Source organism: Myxine glutinosa, chromosome 1, assembly GCF_964187855.1.
Source record: "Myxine glutinosa chromosome 1, kmMyxGlut1.1, whole genome shotgun sequence".
NCBI lineage: Eukaryota > Metazoa > Chordata > Myxini > Myxiniformes > Myxinidae > Myxine > Myxine glutinosa.
In genome coordinates, this window is record NC_136261.1 from 316,142,121 (window position 1) to 316,168,345 (window position 26,225).

Sequence of the window (26,225 nt, forward strand, 5' to 3'; positions counted from 1 at the left end):
TGAGTAGAGTCGTCTCAAATTAGGATTTAATTTTACCTCAACATTCATTTTATTGCCGTGCTTTATTTCATTAAATTCATTATTGTGGCATTTATTTAATTTGTTAAATAACATCACGTGGGTTGATTCAACTTTCCAACCTTCAGAGTTTGGCAAAATGAGTACCAGGTAACTGGAAACAGGTGGCCCTGCATCATCGGCACAGCCACGCGCCCAGTAGCGATGCGAGCAGCAGCCATAGGCTGGACACAAAATATAATAACATGTGTGTCCATCACTGCTATGTCCACACGTGGGTGGGTTTCAGGAGATTCAACGAGAACCTCCCAAGTCTGGAATTATCCACCATCGTGTTTGTGTGTGCACGTGTATATATATATGTATGTGTGTGCACGTGTTTATTTGTGCGTTTATTTGTTCGTGAGTCCGAGAATAACCCCGTGTGGCTTCCGTCTGAGGTAAGCGCTTTGGTCCCCTCACCGCGTGCGCCGGACAACTGCCAGTTTCGGCTACACGCCTCGGAATAAAGGACCGTTACAGCTATCCATCACCCTGCGGTGTTAACTGCCGGAGCTGACACGACAATAACGACAAAACAACTTCCAATTCACAATCTCGCGAGATGTGACGGCAGACTGACAAGCAAGTGTATTATTATATAGATATCAATGAATTACCTGAGTCAATGTAATCAGGAATATGTGACAGATCATTGTTTTTTAAGTAACCTTCACAATACTGCTTTTTTATTTTTTTATTTCCTTGTTTGTAAAACTGACTGATGTGTGTGTTGGTTCGATGGTAATCCTCATAGATTTAGCCAAAGCAAGTACATACTGAATTATTCAAAGTAGCTTGAAATAACATCAATGTGCATTTCATAAATAAACATCACAATGTGGCAAGTTTAACTGTGTAACCACGCTGTTACAGACACAGATTATAGGGGAGACTACAGACACAGATTATTCCTTTGCCAAATTCCTTCTTTTGGAGACTCACCAGCCCAGTGTGAAGTCCATGTAACGTTCTGCTGCTGTCACATGTTCTGGGATGAGTGGATCAAAAGCTTCGACCCAGTCAGACCCAAACACCATTCCAATAGTCCCTCCTTGAGACTGTTGAAAGTATTTGTGATAAGCCCGATAAGCTTTGGCATGGCTCAGAAGGAGGGTTTTACCTGTCATGTAAGGAACAGACCCAGGTTGCCAAGACACACCAGGTGCTAAAGAGCCATCACCGTAGCCCTGCCAGGCAATGGCCAAAGGGTCAAAGATGGTTACCCAAGTACGTACACGGTAACCAAACAATTGGAAGCATGTGAAGGCATACTCCTCAAAGATGTCAGCTGTAGTTAGAACACTCCATCCACCAAATATTGACAATTCCTGCAGAAAGGAAAGTAAGATGTTCATAATACAGTAATGCAAACAACTGGTGTTTACCTTCATGTAGTATATATGTACTCGTATGAAGCCCGTCAAAAATGACGGGTTGGAACAGTTTATTTGACGGTGCAGCCGCGTGAGCATGCCAAAGTCTGAAGCCTGGGTCTAGTGTCAGGTGTGCTTATATCTTCTTTATTTATTAGATATCCTACAGACGTAAATGAACACTCGGTTTATTCTGCACACTTTGCACGTCACGTTCAGCGAATGTTACCTCCCTGTGCCTTGTATTTATTGTGATTTGAAAAAAACCGCTTCCATATACCGACCTTGAGGCTCAGTTTGAAAGCCACCGTCTACAATTCCAATGTAAGAGACATAATTACTCTTCTTTTGGGTCTTCTGAGTCATTTGAGTCTTTTGGGTCCTCTGGATCTTTGGGGTCCTCAGGTCTTTTCAGTCATCTAGGTGTTTGGGGTATTTTGGGTTTTTGGGGGTAATTTGGGTCTTTGGGTTCCACTGGGTCCTCAGTGTCTTTGGGGTCTTTTTGGTGTTTTGAATTGTTTGGTTCTGTGGGGTCATTAAGGGTCTTCGGGGTATTTTGGGGTTTCAGGGACTTTTTGGTCTTCTGGGTCTTTTAGATTTTTTTTGGTCTTTGGGGTGTTTTGGGTCTTTAAGGGTATTTTGAATATTTTGGGTATCTGGGGTCTTCGTGGTGTTTTCGGTGTTTTGGGGCTTTGATGTGTTTTGAGTCTTTTGGGTATTTTGGGTCTTTGGGGTCCTTTTGGTCTTTGGGATATTTTGGGTCCTTGAGGTATTTAAGGGTCTTCTGGGTCTTTTGGGTCTTCAGGGTATTTTTAGTCTTCAGGATATTGTAGGTCTTCTGGGTATTTAAGGGTCTTTGGAGTCTTTGGATCTTCAGGGTCTTTTGGGTCTTCAAGGTTTTTGGAGTATTTTGGGTATTTTGGGTCTTTGTGGTCTTTTGGGTCATTGAGGGTCTTGGGGTCTTTTCAGTGCTTTGGGTCTTTGGGGTCTTTAAGGATCTTGGGGTCTTTTCAGTGTTTTGGGTCTTTGGTGTATTTATGGGTCTTTGGGGAATTTTGAGTCTTCAGGGCCTTTTGGGTTTTTGTTTTCTTTTGTGTCTTTAAGAGTCTTGTGGTCTTTGGGGTATTTTGGGTCTTTGGAGTCTTTTAGGTCTTCTGGATTTTTTTTTTTTTTTTTTTTTTGTATACAAGATCGAGGCTCGTGAAAGAGCGAACATTAATCACACAGAAAGACAAACAGACACACAAAACAAATAACATCGGGAGCGGTAGACAAGATGGGGAGAGAGGGGGAAGGACACAAACACAACATTTGAGAGCAGGGACCGAGAGACATGGAGACATCGAGAGAACTGTGGGAGGGAGAGGGCTTTGGGGGGAGGCATGGGAAGGGGGGGGGGGGGGGTGGGAGAGGTATAAAACATATGGGCACTGCCAAGACTTCCGATGTCTATTTAAGGGTCTTTGGGATATTTAAGGGTCTTTGGGGTCTTTTCAGTCTTTTGGGGCTTTGGGGGTCTTCTGGGTCCTTGGGGTCTTTTGGGTCCAAAGAGTCTTTTGGGTATTTTGGGTCTTTCCAAAATTTTGGGTCTTTGGGGTCCATTTGGGTCTTTAGGGTATTTTCTGTCTTTTGGGTCTTTGGGATATTTTGGGTCTTCGGGGTATTTTGGGTCTTCATGGTCTTTTGGGTCTTCGGGGTATTTTGTGTGTTTGGGGTCCATTGGGCCTTTTCAGTCTTTTGGGTCTTCAGGGTCTTTTGGGTCTTTGGGGATCATTGGGACTTCAGGGTCTTTTCAGACTTTTGGGTCTTTGGGGTATTTTGGGTTTCTGGGGTATTTTGGGTCTTCAGAGTCCTTGGGGTGCTCTGGGTCCTCCGAGTCTTTTAGGTCTTTAAACCGGTGGACACACAGTCGTGTTCAAAGATTGCCCATTTAAACTGCCCACTCAAATCCCTCCTAAAGCATTACTCAAAGCCTGTAAAACCTACTCTTATGAAGGGGGAAACAAACACACACACACACACACACACACACACACACACACACACACACACACACACACACACACACACACACACACACACACACACACACTACCGGTCAAAAGTTTTAGAACGCCTCAATTTTTCCAGTTTGTATTGAAATTTACGCAGTTTAATGTCTCAATGTACTTTTAAATTAAGCATAGAACAAATAAACAATTGGAGATAAAAAAGAAATCATAGAATCATTTTGTTGAACAAAATTTCATTTAAATTTTTGACTCAGCAAAGTAGCTACCTTTTGCAGATACAATCACGTGAAAAAGTAAGTACACCCCATGTAAAGTTTCGACTTTTTCAACATATTTCAACATACAGCTATTTGATCTTCATTTCAACAATATTGATAGATAAAGGTGAATATGAATGAATGAATGATCGTTTTAAGGTCATTTTCCCCGCTAGAGCGGGGGTTAGCCTTTAAGATAGATAAAGGTGATATTAAAGCGCGGCGTTACGCGCGCTGCTTGTGAGCAAGGAGGAAGCGGACAACGCGGTAAGTTGTAAGAGTCTTTATTCAAGAGCTCACTGTAACACTGAGCTGCTCAGGGCTGCGCGTCCCGTGTATATCGTGAGGCCACGCCTCTCTCCCGGGCGTGGCCCACCCCCACTTAGTGTGCGGGGTGATGTCACCACGTCAGTGCTTTCGTGTCCGCCACACGCGCCCCCCCAGAATCCCCGCGCACCTGAAGGGTCAGTTTGCGGGGCAAACGGATGACCCGGCCGAAGCGCCCCCTGGCGACTGGCGGCGTCTGGGATGCAGGGATGCCATCTGGGATGCCTCCGGCTGCCCCTGGGATGGGTGCAGGACCAGGGGGCGGCGTGGCGGCGGGGCTGGGCGGTGCCGGGGGTCGGTCCGCCCGCAGGGGGGCGGCCCCGACGCGGGGGTCGGGCCACTGGCGGTGGATGGTCCACGTCGAGGTGGGCCGGCTTGAGGCGGTCCACAGAAACGCGGTCAGGAGTACCGCCGATGTCCAGGGTGAAGTGCTTCACCCCGGTCTCCAGCACACGGAAAGGCCCGTCGTACGGGGGCCGCAGTGGTGTCCGGTGGGCATCGTGGCGGACGAAGACGTACTCCGCCGTGCGAAGCTCCGGGGCGACGTGCGTCGGTGGGTGCCAGTGGCGTGCCGTTGGCACCGGGGCGAACCTCTGGGCGGTCTCCTGCAGAGCGGAGCGCTGCTGTGCCGCGGACCATGGTGCCGTGGAGTCGGGGAGGAACTCGCCCGGCACCCGCAGTGGTTGCCCGAAGACCAACTCCGCCGTGGATGCACGCAGGTCCTCCTTGGGCGTCGTCCGGAGACCCAGCAGGACCCAGGGGAGCCTGTTGACCCAGCCGCCGTCGCGGAGGGTGGCCCGGAGCGCGGCCTTCAATGAGCGGTGAAATCGCTCACACAGGCCATTAGCCTGGGGGTGGTAGGCCGTGGTTCGGTGCAGCCGGACCCCGAGCCCCTGCGCGACCGCCCCCCAGAGCTCCGAGGTGAACTGCAGGCCGCGGTCGGACGAGATGTCTGAGGGGGCGCGGAACCGGGCAACCCAGGTGGCGATGAAAGCCTGCGCGACGTCCGCCGCCATCGTCGACGCCAAGGGCACGGCCTCCGGCCACCGGGTGGTGCGGTCCACCATGGTGAGGACGTGGGTGAAACCCCGTGAGGGGGGCAGAGGTCCCACCAGGTCCACGTGGACGTGGTCAAACCGGCGTTCCGGCACTGTAAACGGGGCCAACGGGGCCTGGGTGTGCCGGTGCACCTTGGCGCGCTGGCACGCCCTGGCCCAGCCGCGGACGGCTTTCCGGAGGCCATGCCAGACGAATTTGTCGGCGATCAACCTTTGGGAGGCCGTCGCGCCCGGGTGGGACAGGCAGTGGATGGCGTCAAACACCTGGCGCTGCCAGCCCGCGGGCACGATGGTGCGAGGCCGCCCGAGGGAGACGTCGCACAAGAGGGCCGCGCCCGCGCCGTCGAACGGCACCTCGGTGACGCGGAGGCCCGTGACGGCGGTCCGCAAGGCCTGGACGTCGGGGTCAGCGGCCTGGTCCACTGCCATCCGGGCATAGTCGATGCCGAGGTGGACTGCGTGGGCGACGGCCCGGGAAAGGCAATCCGCCACCGGGTTGTCCTTCCCCGCGACGTGCCGGATGTCCGTCGTGTACTCGGACACGGCCGAGAGGTGACGCTGCTGCCGGGCCGACCACGGCTCAGTGACCTTGCCCATCGCGAAGATCAGTGGCTTGTGGTCGACGAAGGCCGTGAACGCACGGCCCTCGAGCAGATGGCGGTAGTGCCTGACCGCCAAGTGAAGCCCGAGCAACTCGCGGTCGAAGGTACTGTAACGGCGTTCGGTCGGGCGAAGCTGCCGGCTAAAGAACGCCAGCGGTTGCCAAGCTCCACGCACCCATTGCTCGTGCACCGCGCCCACCGCGTAGTCCGAGGCGTCGGTGGAGAGGGCGATCGGTGCATCGGGCGCCAGGTGCGCGAGCATGGTGGCGTTAGCCAAGGCGAGCTTCATGCCCGTGAACGCCGTGTCCATCTGCTCAGTCCAGGTAACGTCGCCTTTGCCCGGCTTACCTCGGAGAGCTTCGTGCAGGGGGCGCAGGAGCTGGGCGATACGGGGCAGGAACCGATGGTAAAAGTTCACCATGCCCAGGAACTCCTGCAGCCCCCTGATCGTGCGGGGGCGCGGAAACCCCTTCACCGCCTCCACCTTGGCCGGCAGGGGGACGGCTCCGTGCCTGGTGACGCGGTGCCCCAGAAAATCGATTACGGCGACGCCGAACCGGCACTTTGCGGGGTTCACAATCAGGCCATGCTGGCCCAGGCATTCGAAGAGCGTGCGGAGGTGGTGTAGGTGCTCTTCCCGGGACGCGCTGGTGACGAGGATATCGTCCAGGTAGACGTATACAAAATCCAAGTCGCGCAGGATGCTGTCCATCAGCCGCTGGAACGCCTGAGCCGCATTCTTCAGACCGAAGGGCATCCGCAGGAATTCGAAGAGTCCGAACGGCGTGATGACCGCCGTCTTCGGGACGTCCTCCGGCCTGACGGGGACCTGATGGTAGCCGCGTATGAGGTCCACCTTCGAGAAGAAGGACATGCCCGCCAAACGGGCAGAAAAGTCCTGAATGTGGGGGACGGGGTAGCGGTCGGGGGTGGTGGCATCATTGAGACGGCGATAGTCCCCGCACGGTCACCATCCCCCGCCGGGCTTTGGCACGATGTGCAGCGGCGACGCCCAAGCACTCTCCGAGCGCCGAACGATGCCGAGTCGCTCCAGGGTAGCGAACGCCGCTTTTGCTACCGCCAGCTTCGTCGGCTCGAGGCGGCGTGCCCGGGCGTAGACCGGTGGCCCGACGGTGGGGATGTGATGGGCCACCCCGTGCTTGATGGCCCCCGCCGAGAAGGTGGGCCGTGTGAGGGCCGGGAAGCCGGCGAGGAGGCGGGTGAATTCGTCCGCTGCCGGAAGCGTACAGATAAACGTGGCCGGAACCGAACCGTTCGGCAAGCCGCTTGGCAAGCCGCTCGGTGAGCAGCTCGACGAGCTGGGCAGCGCACATGCGAGCGAGCTGAACGTCTCGGCCTGGACAAGACGTCTGTGCTTTACGTCGACCAGGAGCCCATTGGCGCACAGGAAGTCTGCGCCAAGCAATGCCATGGGCACGTCGGCGGTGACGAACGACCATCGGAAAACCTGCCCTCCGAACCGCAGAGAGAGGCAGCGTTTTCCGTACGTACGAATGGGCGTCCCGTTCGCGGCAAGCAGCGCGGGGCCCCCGCCCGCGGCGTGCTTGTCCGACGTACCGGCAGGAATGACACTCACCTGCGCTCCCGTGTCGCACAGGTAACGGCGCCCGGATAAGGTGTCCGTTATGAACAGCAGGCTGCTCGAACGGCCGGCGCTCATTGCCACTATTGAGCGCCGGCCCGGGCATTTCCCGACCTGTTGAAGGAGCATGGCGGATGACACTGTCGAGCCTCGTGGCTGAACTTGGCGTGGAACCAGCACCAGGTGGTGGAGCTGGAGGAGTGCGGCTGGCTCCGCCAGGCCGGTTGAGCTGGCGGTTTTCCCCGCGGTGGCGGTTTTCGCCGCGGCGGAGGGCGGGGCGTGGCGGCGGCCACGAGGTGCGTATCAGCATGCTGTGTATGCTGTGGAAGCTGATGCTGTGGATCAGCATCAGCCTCGGGATCCACGAGGTGGGCCGCACCGACTCTCACCCACGTGTCCGAAGCCGCGAAGTACCTGTCCGCCTCGGCGGCCAATGCTCGGGGTTCCGTTAGCACAGTCCCGGCCAACGCGAGGCGTACCTGTACTGGAAGTTTGCGACGGAAAAGTGCCCGGAATAGAGAACCAGGGGCTTCGTCGCACAACAGTGACAGCATATGGTCCATTCGGACTGACGGGCGCGTGTCGCCGAGCTCGGGGAGATCCAGGAGGCGTTCGGCCCGTGCGTCCTCCGTGAGGCCGAACGTGGCTAGGAGCAGCCGCTTGAGTGCCTCGTACTTGTGGCCGTCCGGTGGGTGGCGAAGGACGGACACAACTCGAGCGGCCATCCCGGGCCCGAGGGAGGCGACGACGTGGCAGTAGCGCGTGTCGTCGCCGGTGAGGCGCCGAAGCTGAAACTGGGCTTCGGCTTGGACGAACCAAACTTCGGCCTGGGCCTCCCAAAATTCGGGAAGTTTAACCGACATCGCGTTGTTGGCCATGGCAATGGCGTCGTGTTTGGAAGGATCGCTACGGCAGATCCAACGTCGAGGTCACCAGTAAAGCGCGGCGTTACGCGTGCTGCTTGTGAGCAAGGAGGAAGCGGACAACGCGGTAACTTGTAAGAGTCTTTATTCAAGAGCTCACTGTAACACTGAGCTGCTCAGGGCTGCGCGCCCCGTGTATATCGTGAGGCCACGCCTCTCTCCCGGGCGTGGCCCACCCCCACTTGGTGTGCGGGGTGATGTCACCACGTCAATGCTTTCATGTCCGCCACAATATAATATAACAAATAACATGAAACATTTACATTTTGTAGTCCATTGTATAATTTAAATAAACATAAATACAAATTTCGCATGTGGAAAAAGTAAGTACCCCCTTGGCTCTAATAGGTGGTATTGCCCCCTTTGGCAGAAACAACCTCAAGTAGGCGTTTCTTATAACTGTCTACCAGTCTCTGACATCGCTTGGGAGAACTTTTTGCCCACTCCTCCATGCAGAATTCTTTCAGCTGTGCGATGTTTGAGGGGTTTCTTGCATGCACAGCTCGTTTCAAATCCCCCCACAACATCTTGATGGGATTTAGATCCGGGCTTTGACTTGGCCATTCCAGAACCCACCATTTCTTTCTTTTCAGCCATTCCTTGGTGGATTTAAGGTGTTTAGGATCATTGTCATGTTGCAAGGTCCACCTTCGGTTGAGCTTCATCTTTCCGACAGATGGCCTCACATTATCCTCAAGCACCCTCTGGTACAATGAAGAATTCATAGTGGATTATATGATGGTGAGCTGCCCAGGCCCCGATGCAGCAAAGCTGCCCCAAACCATAATATTTCCACCACCATGCTTTACAGTTGGTATCAGGTTCTTGTGGTCAAATGCTGTCTTTGGTTTTCGCCAAACATGTCTTCTGGTACTGTGGCTAAATAGCTCTACCTTCGACTCATCTGTCCAGAGCACATTGTTCCAGAAGTGCTGGTCTTTGCCGAGGTGTTCATTGGCAAACTTTAGTCTTGCCCTGATGTTCTTTCTGGACAGAAAAGGTTTCCTCCTGGCTCACCTCCCATGTAGATCACGTTTGTGCAGCCTCTTTTTAATGGTAGACTCGTGCACTTTGACATCAACAGTGGCAAGAGCTACCTGTAGGTCCCGTGATGACATTCTGAGGTTCTTAGAGACTTCTTTCAGCATCTTGCAGTCTGCTCTCGGGCTGAACTTGCTGGGGCAGCCTGGCCTGAACAAGTTGGCAGTTGTTTGGAATCTTCTCCACTTGTAGATGATCTTCCGGACAGTCAAATGATTGATTTCAAATTGTTTAGAGATCTTTTTAAATCCCTCCCCAGGCTCGTAGGTAGCTATAACCTTCTTTCTGAAGGCTTCAGAGAGCTCTTTTGAGCTAGGCATGGTGACGCCGCACACTTCAACAACAAAGAGCAAACCAAACGAAATGTCTGATGTTTAAATAAGACAGGTTCCTCCAAGATCCTCTCGAACGATGTTATAATCATTTGCACCTGAGCTGATGCACCTGATTCTAATTTTAGGTATTTGAAGTAGTGATAAATGTCGGGGTGTACTTACTTTTTCCACATGCGAAATTTGCATTCATGTTTATTTAAATTATACAATGGACTACAAAATGTAAATGTTTCATGATATTTGTTATATTATATCACCTTTATCTATCAATATTGTTGAAATGAAGATCAAATAGCTGTATGTTGAAATGTTTTGAAACAGTCAAAACTTTACATGGGGTGTACTTACTTTTTCACATGACTGTATAACCGCTGAACACACTCGTGGCATTCTTTCTGCAATGGAAATCAAATATTGTTCCGGAAGTTCTTGTTCGGGAAGTTCGGGAAGCAACTTGCGGTGCTTCATGGCCCAGGCAAGCCTCTTTTTCTTATTTTGCCATCTTAACAATGGCTTTCTTTCTGCCACTTGACCTGTCAAACCTGCAGCTCGAAGTCTTCTCTTCACAGTTGAAACTGAGACTTGCTTACTTCGAACAGTGTTAAGCTGTGCTTGAAGCTGTTGTCCTGTGAGCCGCGTGTCACGCAAGCTGTTGACTCTCAGAAACTTGTCTTCTGATTCTGTTGTGGCTTTGGGTCTGCCAGACCTCTTCCTGTCAGAGTTTCCTCCAGTTTCCAATATACTACTTCCTGCAGTGCAATATTGTGCAAATAATGCTTCAGAGGGTGAAATAACAGTCTGTTCCAAGACTGCTTTTATACAGGCAGGGGGTTTGTAATCAAGTAATCAGCAGAGGTTGGGACACCTGTAGGAATTGTTTGCATAAACTTTCAAGGCTTAATGTACTTACATTGCTGCAGACAAGCTGTAAGTTGTTAAACCATAACTTGTTCCCTGAAGAAGGCCTTTTTTTTTTACAATATAACTGTGCAATCTACATTATTTTCCCGTTTTTGCAAACCTAAACTTGTTTTTTAACCTCGAGCAGTTTACTGCTTACCTTTGTACCATTTCATGTTATTCACTGGACATTGAACTGCATAAATTTCAATAAAAACTGGAAAAATTGAGGTGTTCCAAAACTTTTGACTGGTGGTGTGTATATATATTATATATATATATTATTTATATATATATATATATATATATATATATATATATATATATATATATATATATATATATATATATATATATATATATATATATATATATATTGTTGCGGATCTCACCGTCGGCCCTTTTTCCCCTTACCAAGGGGGGATTAATCCCCTTGTCTGCGACTGACCGACGTGAGTCCTGAAGCTGCCCAGCTCCCTCCAGAGAGGCAGGTGAGCAACCTCGTTCGAGACCGTGGACAACATGTTATTTTGCCGAGTGGATGGCAGCCTGCGGCTCGAACCGTTAACAGAAACTGGACCCGATTCTTATGCATTGGCCAAATCGTGCCACAGGTATTCAATGATGGAAAAGACAAGGACGAACGGATGTGAAGGAAAGAAGGCAAGGTAGGAAGAACAGGATTTATTACTAACTATTATGTACAAGACCAAAGACACCAAGGAAGAAGGAAAAATACGAAAAGAATTTACAGAAGAAGAAGACGACACAGTGCAAATACTAGCTTACCTATACAAGCTTACTTAAACCCCAGGACAAGACAAAAGACAGACGACAGTCAGACTTACACGGGGATGATGACGGGAATGGCAGGAGGTGGATGGCTGGACGGATGAGGAGGTGGGACCACAGGGCGGGAAGGATGCGGGTCCGGTTGGTGCGATCGCGCGGCTCGAGGTGAGCAGCCGCCGACCCTCCTCAATCGTATCCGCACGGCGGCGTTGCCTCGTAGCCGCGGCCGAAACCGCTGTCAAATCTCCGAGCTGCGGTGGTCAAAACTGCGGTGGTCTCAAAGCTGCGGTTGGTTCATCTGCGGTGGACTCAAAGCTGTGGTTGGTTCAGCTGCGGTGGACTCCTTCGCGCATCTCAGCTCCTCCTCAACTGGACTGAGGTGGGGGCTCCGCGTGACGGGTTATATAACCATGCCCTAGAATCTTCTTGAACCTCCCCAAAGTTTCTTTCCTCTGCCCTCTCAGGCCAAACCCCTCATGCTTGGTTGGTTGATTGGGGGCTGGCTCACTCCTCCTTCTCATGACGAGGTGGAGACACGCCTTTCTTCTCCGAGCTGACCGCGTGCGTAATGGAGTCTTGGGGTAAGGGTGGTGCCAATAACCCCACCCAAAGTTACTGGCACTTCGAAGATGCCATGGGGGCGTCGGAGGGATCTATCTTATGTCATTTGGTGCAATGCAGGGTCAACTAGTGGGAAACACAGCCTTAAACTAATATGCATAATAAGGAAATAACTATTTAGAAGGGTATATGATTTTCTACGTGCTTGTACATGGACTAGCTAAGGTGCACTCATTTCAATTAACAGCCAATTAAAGGGGAAATGTACATAGGAAATTTAAATACTAAATTTACAAAGTGAAGGTTCTAAGAACTGTAACAATATATATATATATATATATATATATATATATATATATATATATATATATATATATATATATATATATATATATATATATATATATATATAAATAACTTTTCCAAAATAATAGGCTGAGAAGGTATATATAATGTAATATATATATATATATATATATATATATATATATATATATATACACACATGACCAATAACATTGGAACTGTGTTAACTGTACAAACTGTGTCACATTATGAGTCAAACTTGTCATCAATATAATGCAGAACTGGAAACAATACAGCAGCAAGAAGCCATTTATAAAACTGCAATGAATGGCCTCATTTACTCTGACAGCCAAGTTATTCAGAACTGTGTACGCAATAATAAAAGCACAAATATAATGGGTATTTTGATACGTACATATGGTAGATCCCAGTGGTACAGCGTGAGAACAGGTTCAATGCCTGCATCTGCCAGACCATCAAGCACACGATGATAATATGCCACACCTTCTCCGTTGATACTCGAATTTTTCCCAGTTGGCAGTATCCGTGACCATGACAAGGAGAGCATATAGTGAGTGACATTGAGCATTTTGATCAGTCTTACATCACGATCTGGATGGTGGTAGCTGTCACAGGCAATTGTGCCATCTCCTCCATCTCTGATGACTTTCATCGGACTTTGTACAAACATGTCCCAAATGCTGACCCCTTTGCCATCTTCATCCCAGCCACCTTCAATCTAGATAGGCATAAAGAATATTGCAAGAGAAATACAAAGGTTTTCGAACTAATGTTGTACAAACTAGATAAAGTTATCTTCACTACAACAAATAGAGGAAAAAACACAAGTTTGGCTTTCCATGTCTCAAATAGAAAACGGACGAGTCTTCACTCAACAGTGTGGCACATCTTTGTGCTGGAACCAGTCCAAGCAGAACTGAGTCCCATAACTCTAGTGGCAATGAAAAAGCTCAAGGAAGATGTCAATATACTATAAGCAAATTTTTTTTGAACAGCTTTACAAGTAACACATTTTCAAAAAAGTAAGTGCAATAAACATAACGGGCGAGTAAGCTTTTGAGGTGCTTTCAGTATAACTTGCAGGTAAAAATAAAATAGCAGATTTGTATTTCAGGAGGAGGTGAAACTGTCATGACTGAGAAAAAAATTAAATATATACGAGACAAGACAAGATGCATAAATAACTACAGTATATCGTTTATAAAACACTTTATCCTGTGCAGTTTTGAGAAAAAGGATATTGGAATGGTCTTTTAAATTCTTGCTTTGCATTTGCGAGCACAATCTATATTTCCTACGAGCCGTGATTTTGTCTGAATCTCAATATTCCTCAACGTTGAGCGTGTGGGCATCAAATTTGATTGGTCGAGATGGCGTAAAATAGCACAATCTTTTTTCCAAGTACTGCTAAACTAGAGGTTTTTGGAAGTGACAAGAAGACGATTTGTGTTCGACAGTGTTCAAATATATAATTCAACTGAAAAAAAGTTTCTGCAGTGTTCAAATATATAAATTCAACTGAAAAACGTTTCTACAGTGTTCAAGTATATAATTCAACTGAAAAACGTTTCTACAGTGTTCAAATATATAATTCAACTGAAAAAAAGTTTCTACAGTGTTCAAATATATAATTCAACTGAAAAAAAGTTTCTATAGTGTTCAAGTATATAATTCAACTGAAAAAAGTTTCTACAGTGTTCAAGTATATAATTCAACTGAAAAAATTTCTACAGTGTTCAAGTATATAATTCAACTGAAAAAAGTTTCTACAGTGTTCTACAGTGACATAAGTGGTGTTCCCGCCCACGGGCAGTGCAGCCTTAAGTTTCCTGCGCACACGGAGCCAGGAGTGAGCGGACCGAGCAGCAAGGCCTAGTTCCCGCCCACGGGCAGTGCAGCCTGCGGTTTCCTGCGCGCACGGAGCCAGGAGTGAGCGGACCGTGCAGCGAGGCCTAGTTCCCGCCCACGGGCAGTGCAGCCTGCAGTTTCCTGCGCGCACGGAGCCAGGAGTGAGCGGACCGTGCAGCAAGGCCTAGTTCCCGCCCATGGGCAGTGCAGCTTGCAGTTACCTGCGCTAGGACGTGGAGGCCTGAGACGAACCGGGACGATTTCTGACGAGGTTCAAGAGCAGCTCGGAGGGAAGAGCTTTTCGGAGCTGTTTTCGGATGACGTGCTGATGTCCTTGGACTTCGCGCCAGGCTCTGGGCCGACCGGGCCGACGTGTGTGATATTCAGCAGCATAGATTCAACGAAAAGCCCGACCGAATAACGTCGGTTCGTGGCTGCTTTCCGCCACCGAAATCCAGCGCGGCTTGGGTGATTCTGCCCCTGTTTGGAGAACACACAGCGAGGCCTTCATCGGGGCTGAACGAGCAAGGCTTCTGCTGCCGAAATCCAGCGCGGCTTGGGCGATTTTGCCCCTGTTTGGAGAACACCCAGCGAGGCCTTCATCGGGGCCAAGCGAGCAAGGGCGTGTCAGGACCTGGTTCGCGCCATCCGGAGCTGTTTTCGGATGACGTGCTGATGTCCTTGGACTTCGCGCCAGGCTCTGGGCTGACCGGGCCAACATGCATCGAAGTCCTTTCCAAGGGTGTGGTGCTGACTGGGCCGCCGTGGTGCTGACCGGGCAAACGTGGCGTGGTGTTGACACGGCCCCCGCAGCCGTGATGCCCCCCCACCCCCCCCCCCAGAATTTCCATGTTTTAAACGTTTCCCAGTGTATACCCTGGTTTAGAATAGGTACACCGCATCCCTGCGTGTTGTAAGAGATGACTAAGAGGGTTGGCGTCAGGAAGGGCATCCGGCCATAAAAACATTGCCTGAAAAAGAGAACCATGACAATTACAACTACATATGGGCAGAGTAAAGCCCGAAGTGGAGATCGGTTTCTGAGGTTTGTGACATGGAATGCAGGGACAATGACAGGGAGGTCAGGAGAAGTGGTGGAAGTATTGGTTTAGAAGAAGTGTGGACGGACATATGTTGTGTGCAAGAGACGAGATGGAAGGAAAGTGGTGTGAGAATGGTGAAGGGTAGGCAGGGACAGAAATACAAGTTTGTGTGGCAAGGGTGCCTGGAGGGCGTGAATGGTGTTGGTGTCCTGTTTTCTGAGGAGTTTGTAGACAGTGTGGTGAGTGTGACGAGAGTGAGTGATAGGTTGATGATGGTGAAAATGATGATTAGAAAGCTCTTGGTGAACGTCATCTCAGGATATGCTCCGCAGGTTGGTCGGAGCGATGAAGAGAAGGACAAGTTCTGGTGTGCAATAGAGAAGCTGATGGAAAACGTGAAAGATGAGGAAGTTGTTGTGGTAGGAGGAGACCTAAATGGACATGTGGGAAGGAGTATGGATGGTTTTGACGGAGTTCATGGGGGTTACGGATATGGTGTGAGAAATGGAGAAGGTGAAAGGATTTTGGAGTTTGCTGATGGAGCTGATTTGTTGATTTGTAATACTCAGTTCCAGAAAGAGGATAATAAGCTTGTTACATACACGTCAGGTGGGTCGACGACAACCGTTGACTACCTGATGGTGCGTAGGCGAGATAGGGGGCACCTCCGGGACACAAAGGTGATCCCGGGGGAGGAGGCTGTTTCACAGCACCACATGGTTGTCTGCGACATAAGGGTGAAAGGTGCGAGGAGAGCTCGGCGGGTGAAGTACCAACCAAGAATGAAGGTGTGGAGGTTGAAAGAGGTGACAGTAAGGGAGGCATTAAAAGAGAGGCTGAGAAGGGAAGAGGATGATGTGGTTGAGCTTGAAAGTGGTTGGATGTCAATGAAAACTAGTCTGTTGGGAGCCGTTGGTGAGGTATGTGGATGGACAAAAGGACCACCGAGGCACTCGGAAACATGGTGGTGGGATAATGAAGTTGGAAAGAGGCTTGACGAGAAGAGGAAGAAGTTCAAGGAGTGGCAGAAGGCGAAGGGTACAGGAGCAGAAACAGCAGAGCATGAAAGTTATAAGGCAGCCAAGAAGGCTGCAAAGAAAGAGGGAGCAAAGGCGCAGGAGGCATGTAGGAAAATGTTCGGAGAACGCTTGGATTCGGAAGAGGGTCAGAGAGCAGTATTCAGGATTGCAAAGCAGATAGCGAAAGAGAGGTGTGATGTGATGGGGGTGAGTTGCTTGCAGGATGAAGTGGGACAAATCGTTGTGGACCCAGATGGAATTAAAGGAAGATGGAAAAGATATATGGAAATGCTGTTGAATACAGAGAATGAATGGGATGGCAACATCGAGAGTAACCCAGTTTTAGGACCGGCAGAGAAGATAACTGAGAAGGAAGTTGAGGAAGCGATAAAAGCAATGAAGAGTAGAAAAGCGGCAGGGCCGACGGGAGTTGTGGGAGATATGTTGAAGGCATCAGGAAGTTGTGGTGTGAAGAGAATGACAGAGATCTGTAATCTGGCGGCCAAAGAAGGCCGCATTCCAGTGGATTGGGAACTGAGTACCCTCGTACCTCCATACAAGGGGAAAGGTGACCCTCTAGAGTGTGGCTCGTACCGAGCGATAAAGTTATTGGAGCATGGAATGAAGGTATTGGAAAGGGTGTTGGAGAGGAGGATAAGGAAGAAAGTGAAGATCGACGAAATGCAGTTTGGATTTATGCCAGGAAGAGGAACGACAGACGCACTTTTTATTGTGAGGCATTCACAGGAGAAGTACATGGAGAAGAGGAAGAAGTTGTTTCTTGGATTGGTTGATCTGGAGAAAGCATTCGATAGGGTTCCACGCCAAGTATTGACATGGGCAATGAGGAAGTTAGGAGTGGAGGAATGGTTGATCAGAGTAGTGATGGCAATGTACAAAAGAGCGCGCACAGCTGTAAGGACGAAGGACGGGAACAGTGGTGAGTTTGAGGTGAAGGTGGGAGTGCATCAGGGGTCAGTACAAGTCCACTACTATTTGTAGCTGTGATGGAGGTGCTGGCTCAGAACGTAAAGGAGGGTTTACCGTGGGAGTTGTTGTATGCAGATGATCTGGTGTTGATTGCGGAAAGTATGGATGGACTGAAGGAAAAGATGAACAAGTGGAAGGAATGTATGGAGACAAAAGGTCTGAAGGTGAATATCGGAAAGACGAAGGTGATGGAAAGTGGTAAAGCATGTGGTGAGGTGGAAAGACCTGGGAAGTGGCCCTATGCTGTGTGCAGGAAGGGTGTCGGAGTGAACTCCATTCAATGTACAATGTGCGCTGAGTGGGTTCATCAAAAATGTAGTGGTCTGAGAGGGTCAGTAACCAGTGTGGCAGCTACATTCAAATGCAAGGTGTGCACAGAGGGAGCTGCAGATGGAGGAAATATTGAGTTGGATCTTGGAGATGGCGTGAAGCTGGAAGGTGTGAAAACATTTTGCTACCTCGGAGACATGCTGATGGAGAAGGTGGATCAGACTCGGCAACGGTTGCTAGAGTGAGATGTGCATGGAAGAAGTTTCGGGAACTGAGTGGCATGCTGATGAGGAGGGGAGTGTCGTTGAAGCTGAAGGGAAAGGTGTATGCTGCATGTGTGAGAAATGTTATGATTTATGTGAGCGAGACATGGGTAATGAACGTAGAGCAGCAACGAAGGTTGGAAACGGTGGAAATGCGAATGGTTCGATGGATGTGCGGAGTATCGTTGAGAGAGAGGAAGACAAATGATGAATTGCGAAAAATGATGGGAATAGAGCCTGTGATTGATGTTGTGAAGAGGGACAGGTTGAGATGGTTTGGTCATGTGTTGAGGAAGGATGAAAGTGACTGGTTGAGAAGAGTGATGGAAATGAATGTAGAAGGAAGTAGAGGACGGTGAAGACCGAGAAAGACCTGGCCAAAGATGGTGGAAGAAGAAATGCGGGCAAGGGGGTTAACAAGGAGAGATGCAGAAAATAGGGCAAGATGGAGAAGATTGTCATGGGGACCGCAAGGCTCACCCCCGCTCCAGCAGGGAAAATGACCTTAAAATGCATGTTGTTGTTGTTGTTGTTGTTGTTGTTGTTGTTGTTGTTGTTGTTGTAGTGTTCAAGTATATAATTCAACTGAAAAAAAGTTTCTACAGTGTTCAAATATATAATTCAACTGAAAAAAGTTTCCAGTGTTCAAGTATATAATTCACTGAAAAAAGTTTCTGCAGTGTTCAAGTATATAATTAAACTGAAAAATGTTTCTAGTGTTCAAGTATATAATTCAACTGAAAAAACTTTCTCCAGTGTTGAAGTATATAATTCAACTGAAAAAAGTTTCTACAGTGTTCAAGTATGTAATTCAACTGAAAAAAGTTTCTACAGTGTTCAAGTATATAATTCAACTGAAAAAAGTTTCTACAGTGTTCAAATATATAATTCAACTGAAAAAAGTTTCTACAGTGTTCAAGTATATAATTCAACTGAAAAAAGTTTTTACAGTGTTCAAGTATATAATTCAACTGAAAAAAGTTTCTGCAGTGTTCAAGTATATAATTCAACTGAAAAAAGTTTCTACAGTGTTCAAGTATATAATTCAACTGAAAAAAAGTTTCTACAGTGTTCAAGTATATAATTCAACTGAAAAAAGTTTCTACAGTGTTCAAGTATATAATTCAACTGAAAAAAGTTTCTACAGTGTTCAAGTATATAATTCAACTGAAAAAAAGTTTCTACAGTGTTCAAATATATAATTCAACTGAAAAAAAGTTTCCAGTGTTCAAGTATATAATTCAACTGAAAAATGTTTCTACAGTGTTCAAGTATATAATTCAACTGAAAAAAGTTTCTGCAGTGTTCAAGTATATAATTCAACTGAAAAAAGTTTCTACAGTGTTCAAGTATATAATTCAACTGAAAAAAGTTTCTGCAGTGTTCAAGTATATAATTCAACTGAAAAAAAGTTTCTACAGTGTTCAAGTATATAATTCAACTGAAAAAAAGTTTCTACAGTGTTCAAGTATATAATTCAACTGAAAAAAGGTTTCTTCAGTGTTCAAGTATATAATTCAACTGAAAAAAGGTTTCTTCAGTGTTCAAGTATATAATTCAACTGAAAAAAAGTTTCTACAGTGTTCAAGTATATTGTTATGTCGGGGGGTAGAGGAATATCTAAATCCAGGTAGATCTGCATCGGTAGGTACTCAACTGTCGTGATTGGGAATCTACCTGTAATAAGTTCTATGTTTAGCCAGATGTCGGAATAAGTTGTAGCTGTGTCCCCGCCACGAGGGGTCGGGGCATGCTAATTAGTACAGGTATTATGGGTAAAATTCCCTCATTTGTCGTTCCCTCTGTGAGCAACCCAGGGTCCATTATGGCAACGCACTCATATAGACACTTAGATAGGTCCAGTAGTGCACGCAGTAAATAATTCCCCACCACCACAATGACTTTCGAAGAGCAACAGGCAGCAGCCAAGTAGTCTGCCACCATGGGCGACAAACATCGTGCCAGGCAGGCTGGAACCACGCCCAGGGTGTGGTTGGCTGGGATAAGGAGCTGGCCACTGATTGGTGAAAGGAAGGTGGAAGGAAGCAGCTCACTGATTGACCACCAACCGTTGACACCTCGGCCAATCAGTGTGGAAGGCGCGAACACTCGGCCAATCAGGGCGGAAGGCGCCAAACCACTACTTAGAAGCAGGTCATTGATTTGAGGGGAAGGGCCGGTGACGTCAGAAGGCAGGAAAGACCACAAAGAAGGGAGGAACTGATTGGTAACGCGGGAGAATTGACGTCAGACCACGGGAGACAAAACGTCTCGCTTGCAGGCATTCTGGGTTCGGTCGTGGTCTTCTTCCCTGCGTTCCTCCGTGGTTCTTCCCTGGTTCTTCCCTGGTTCGGTTCGGTCGTCGTTCTGCTTCCCTGCATTCTTCCCTGTCGTCTTGGTGCTTGGTGATTGCTCTTGGTCTTGGTGCTTGGAGCGAGGCTTGGTGATACGAGCAGATGGGACCTCGCGTGCGACTGACGCCACGGGCGAGCGAGGCGTGCCACTGCGCAGGTGGCTCGCGGCCTAGCAGGGCATGAACGAGGTGGATGGAGGCCTGTGTTGCGCGAACACCGGAGCCTGGACGAATCCTGACGACTGCAGACTACAGACACAGATAAGCTCGCACCCACAAATGCACACAACACGACGATTTCATTATTTAATTCATCCCCCTGTGCTGTTGTTGAAGTGAGGTGTGCGGGATCCCGGTTTAGGAACCATAATTAGTTATTCCGTCGCGTTCTTTGTATCGGGTTCGGCATAGTAAATCGTTTATTTTTGTACACTTTACCCCCGTGTCCGTTTTGAGTTCATTCCCTACAGGATCGAGGGCTGCCATCGGGGCGTCAGGTAAGAGCTTGCCGCTTCTTCCTCTTCCTTCTTCCTCCCATGCTTTTATAGTCGAATGCGCAATTGATAGTCGCATCGGAGTTAACGTTCGTTTGGGCCATCTGCGAGCCCACGGTATTAACCGAGGGATTTGCGCGACAATATAATTAAACTGAAAAAAGTATGGGTTTTGAAGGTCGTGGAAAAATTTTTTTGGAAGTTAATCGCTGTTGATGCAGTGTCTTATACACCACCTTATTTAACATGTTCCATTACTTATTAAGGCCTGTTGTTTGTATCCTTTATGGCATCCCTAAAAACAGTAAGTTTCCTGTTTAAAATGATTTCCCATTTTTTTTAACTGCCAGACAGACAGACAGACTAAAACAATCACCTTATTCCCATGTGTGTATGTGTGCTCGGGATGAGATTCCGTACAATTTGCCAAATTCAGAGCCAAAGTACTGCTAAACTGCAGGTTCATATGTTCCGATTCATGTTCCGATTCGTGTTCTGCAGTGTTTGAAATTTCAAATTCAATTGAAATTAAGAAGTTCCTCTTAATTCTTAATTAAGGGGACACCCCCCTTAAATGGTAATATCGTGGCATACCGGTATACATATACGAGACAAACAACGGTACAGTAGTTTGAGAGGGAGATGAGTGAGTGTATTATTGAAATTGACATTTTCTGGCATAAATACCGCAACAATTTTTGGAAACCAGAACCAAATCGCAAAGTTTGATTTGTGAAACAAAGGTGATAAAGAATCAGGACTGACATCATGACACTTATCACAGAGCAAGGACTTTGGCAAGCTCAAACACCAGGCTTGTGGCTAATTTATTGGTGTTCCAACGGACTATCAGGTTAATTCCCAAAGAACGACTTCTATTACCCAGCAACACTGGGAGCAACACCATACAATAAATATTTACATAGAGATAATTTGGGTGTTCCCCACACCCTGAACCCCAAGGACTATGATTTTTCTTTACTGCCGAAAACCTTCTCGTTGGTTAAAAAAAAAAAAAGAAGCTGATGTTGCCCTCTCCCTCCCACAGATCTCCAGATGTCCCTGCTCTCCATCTTGTTCTCCCGTTCCCTTTATCATATGTTTTATGTGTCAGTTTGTCTTTTTGTGATCAATGTTAGCTCTTACACGAGCCTCGATCTTGAATACCAAAAAAAATAAAAAAAATACCTCGTGCACAGTGCACACCCTGAGTACAACCACCAGTTTTCACCTCATTCCACCCAGCGGTTTAGGAATTCATAGAAGTCAAAAAAATATACACACAACCAAACAGACACTTATTGAATCATATGTAAAGTATTATAACTATAATTATGCTACCACTCATGAAGCAAAGTAAAGCTGATGTTTTTGGCGTTAACCCTTCGTCAGAGCAAAATGTATTCCGGCGTCAGCTGTTCATCGCAGCAAATTAAAGGGCCAAGGCTTGAATACTTTAATAGAAAACTTACATGGGGCTATGCTAATGGCAAACACTGATGAAGGGCTAACATCAGAAATATCCACTACACTTTGCTTCCCACAGCTGTTAGCATGTCTTTGCCAACTTTCAGTTCAGATTAACGTTCAAATTGTAATTGACATACAGTACAAACTCCAAGGTTGTTAATCTCACCTGGTAAGCGGCTGTGGTAACACCCCATGTAAAATTATCAGGAAAATATTGATCCTGGTAGAGATCTTGGCTTTCCCATTCGCTGATCTTGCTGAACTGGCGGGTGTCGATGAGTTGCTTGTAGACCTTCGCTGAGCTTTTGGGTACACGGACGAGTTCTGGAGTTGAAAAGTTGATGTAATACAAACCCTGGCGCTCAGTGAAACCCATCGTCCAGTCAAAATTATCCATGAGCGCCCACGCCGTGTATCCACGAACGTTCACCTTGTCTTTTGTCATGGCTGCCAGGGAGATATTACAGCTATTAAAGAATGCAGAGATTGAACCGAAGTCCCAAAATGTTTCCACCTGTATTTCAGTTGATGTATGCAATGTTATCAACCGAACAAAAGAATTCACTTGCTGATGTCAGATCACTTGCTGATTTGTCACTTGAAGTGACAAGTGACACTCCCTGTGTTCTGGATCGTTTTGTCACTTGGACGATGACATTTGTCACCTGAAGTGACAAATTATGTGGAGTTCCTATTATCAGGAACTGTGTTGGAAAGGTGCCAAAAATGGTAAAAATTCTTCACTTGCCTTTGAATAACTCGTTGAGATATGTCTCGTGGTAGAAAATGCGTTCTGGATCGTTGGTAGTGTCTGTCCCCTTGCCTGTCCACCCATTTATCATGACCCACACTTTTGGATCGTCGTACTCATATTTGATGAAGTACAGTAAGCGTCTGAAATAAGGTTGGGGGTTTGGGGTAGGAGAAGGAAGGAGAGTGTTGAATGGAGATGAACCATTTCCGGATAAAAGTGAAACAACCATTGACAGGAATAAAATGAAGTTCTTATGAATACTTCCTTACAAGTATAAACAACGACAATTTTAAAGGAGTCGTTTTTTGGGCAAAATATCATTTTGGATCTAAATATATCTGACATTTCAAGTTCAAATACAACACTTTGTATCAATAGTTCAAACAAGAAGACATCATGCAGAGCACGATACTTGCAAACTCCACCCCTCTCCCCAAAAAAGGTTGCCATGGATACATCAAATTGTCAATTTCATTAAGAGATCTTAATCAAACCTCAGGTCAATCGGATTAAAATTGATGATTTTTCAGATGAAAATTGATAATAGAAATTTGACCTTGAGTTGACCTTTGACCTTTTGACCTCAAAAATAGTTGGTTTCCCAATTCAATGATGCACCATGTAATTGCTGTTTAATTTTCAAGTTAATAGGATGAAAAGTGATGATTTTTCATATGAAAATTGATGATTTTGGAAGTTGACCTTGAGTTGACCTTTGACCTTTCGACCTCAAAAATAGTTGGTTCCCCAATTTAATGACAATATGCAAAAGCGGTTCAATTTTCAAGTCAATCGGATGAAAAATGGCAGTTTTAGAAATCTGACCTCCAGATGACCTTTGACCTCAAAATCAATAGCATTCTCAATTGTGATGACCTCTACAACTTGGTGAAGTTTCATGACGATTGATCTTCGATTTTGCAAGTCATAATGACTTTGCCATATATGGCAGTAGATTACATTTGTGATGCCTTGATCTAATATAGAAATAAAGAAGTTTGGTTGTTTGTTCTTTTATGCATTCGGACCCTGCAGGAACCAATGCAACCAACAATCCTCTTTCATCCAGAGGAATGTCGATGGCTATGTTTGGATAAAAAAAAAAATTTGAAAAATCAAAAAGAAAATAAAAACCAGATAATTGGCCTTCAGGCCTCGATCAGGCCTTGTGCTAATACACTGCCTGAATTTTTCTCCAGGATTGATTGAGTAATAAGTATTGTGGATATCGTATGTTGAGATTGTATACAGTGATTTGTTGCCAAAAACACAAATTTAACGAGAAAGCATCTGAAAATGCAAAGCCCATTCACATCTGCTTTGTATTCACACTTCTTCTTCCATATGCTGAGTATGACGAAAACAGCAAAAAAAAACAAATCAAAATAATTGACGATGTTATGCAACCTTCACTTTTGACCTTTTCTACTATAAATGGATGAGGTGTGTGTGTGTGTGTGTGTGTGTGTGTGTGTGTGTGTGTGTGTGTGTGTGTGTGTGTGTGTGTGTGTGTGTGTGTGTGTGTGGCACACCTTTTGTGTCTATTTATCACGTAAGTCTATTAATTAATTACGCAGTATTCAAATTTACCTTTTTAGTGTAGCAGCATAGCAAACCTGTTGTGCATTTTGTGATACAAGCACCAAATTTGGCACAAATGTACATTAATATGTTGCGAACATTTTCAGATATTGGGCCACTTGAAATTCCGTAATTTTTTTTTTCAAATTTTTTCAAATTTCGTAATTTAAAATTTTTCGGGTGACACCGTCACAATTTCGGTCTTCGAGGCCGGCCGATATAGTGGGGCGGCTTAGCCCAAATATTCAAAAGAATTGTGCATTTTGTGATACAAGCACCAAATTTGGCACAAATGTACATTAATATGTTGCGAACATTGTGTGGTCAGCAATGAAGACGAGAGTCTGAATTACATGTATGCAAAAGACCTTGTGAACCAGTGAAGCAAATACACGGGTAAGCATGAATTAAATGTAGGGCATGATATAATTTCCATGATGTTTACCTCTACACTCAATGGTGGAAGGAGGTAATGTTTTGATCCCAGCTTGTCTGTATGTCTGTTTGTCTGTTAGTCCACAAAATTCCAGACAAAGCTTGTAGTAGTGGTAGTTGTAGTGGTAGTGGTGATAACAGAAATTGTTATATAGAACTGAACTTATATTATTATTATATGCAGAAAATAACTTCATTTCTATATGCCCTGCAGTGGACAGGTTAATTGGTTTATGCACTGAAGGGGTCACCCTGGTGTGCACTGCTGTGTTCTGCCTCACTGAGTTGTTCAGGTATGATGTACTCAGCACAAGCTTCCGGTCGGCCCGGAGGTGGGGGTGCGGGGCCTGTCACGGAACGTCAAAACAAACGGCCTGCCGGGGCCGCCCAAAAGTCGGGCGTGAGGGGCGCGTCCACTAATGGAACGCCTCTCGCTTCCCAGATCGAGGGCCACGTGGTCAGGAGAACCTCGTCCCTTCCGGTCACACTTTGCCTATCGGCCGGCCTCGAAGACCGAAATTGTGACGGTGTCACCCGAAAAATTTTAAATTACGAAATTTGAAAAAATTTGAAAAAAAAAATTACGGAATTTCAAGTGGCCCAATATCTGAAAATGTTCGCAACATATTAATGTACATTTGTGCCAAATTTGGTGCTTGTATCACAAAATGCACAATTCTTTTGAATATTTGGGCTAAGCCACCCCACTATTTAACCCTTTAGACTGCTGAGACCCCTTAGACCTTGAAGACCCTTTAAAATTTGAGACCCAAAAGACCCCAAGGACCCAAAAGTCCCCGAGGATCTAAAAGTCCCTGAGGACCCAAAAGACCCCTGAGGACCCAAAAATCCTTGATGACCCAAAAGACCAAGATGACCCAAAAGTCCTTTATGACCCAAAAGACCCCAAAGTCCCCGAGGACCCAAAATACCCAAATGTCCTTAATGACCCAAAAGTCCAAGAGGACCAAAAAGACACAAGAGTCCCTGAAGACCCAAAAGAGCCAGATGACCCAAAAGTCCTAAATGACCCCAAGGACCCAAAAAGTCCTTGATGACCCAAAAGTCCCCAAAATACCCAGATGACACAAAAGTCCTTAATGACCCAAAAGTCCCCAAGGACCCAAAAAGTTATTGATGACCCAAAAGTCCCCAAAGGACCCAAAAGACCCAAGAGTCCCCGAGGACCCAAAAGATCCAGATGACCCAAAAGTCCTTAATGACCCAAAAGACTCAAAAGTCCCCATGGACCCAAAAAGTCCTTGATGACCCAAAAGTCCCTGAGGACCCAAAAGTCCCCAAGGACCCAAAAGACCCACATGACGAAAAGTCCTTAATGACCGAAAAGACCCAAAACTTCCCTCAGACCCAAAAAGTCCTTGATGACACAAAAGTCCCCGAGGACCCAAAATACCAAAGAGTCCCCGAGGACCCAAAATACCCAGTTGACCCAAAAGTACTTAATGATCCAAAAGTCCCCGATGACCCAAAAGACCCAGAGGACTCAAAAGACCCTCCCTGAGTCTGGCAGGCA

At 46.9% G+C, this 26,225-nt stretch overlaps 1 protein-coding gene across 1 annotated transcript in view; it reads right to left on the reverse strand.

Annotated features, from left to right (window-relative positions):
* LCT (lactase) overlaps positions 1 to 26,225 on the reverse strand; it is a gene marked incomplete in the record, with an annotated part of 262,995 nt that overhangs the window by 196,405 nt on the left and 40,365 nt on the right. Inside the window, 4 exon segments of the mRNA XM_068096286.2 lie at positions 1,003 to 1,388; positions 12,566 to 12,889; positions 22,088 to 22,368; positions 22,670 to 22,815. Coding sequence (XP_067952387.2) covers positions 1,003 to 1,388; positions 12,566 to 12,889; positions 22,088 to 22,368; positions 22,670 to 22,815 — 1,137 coding nt within the window.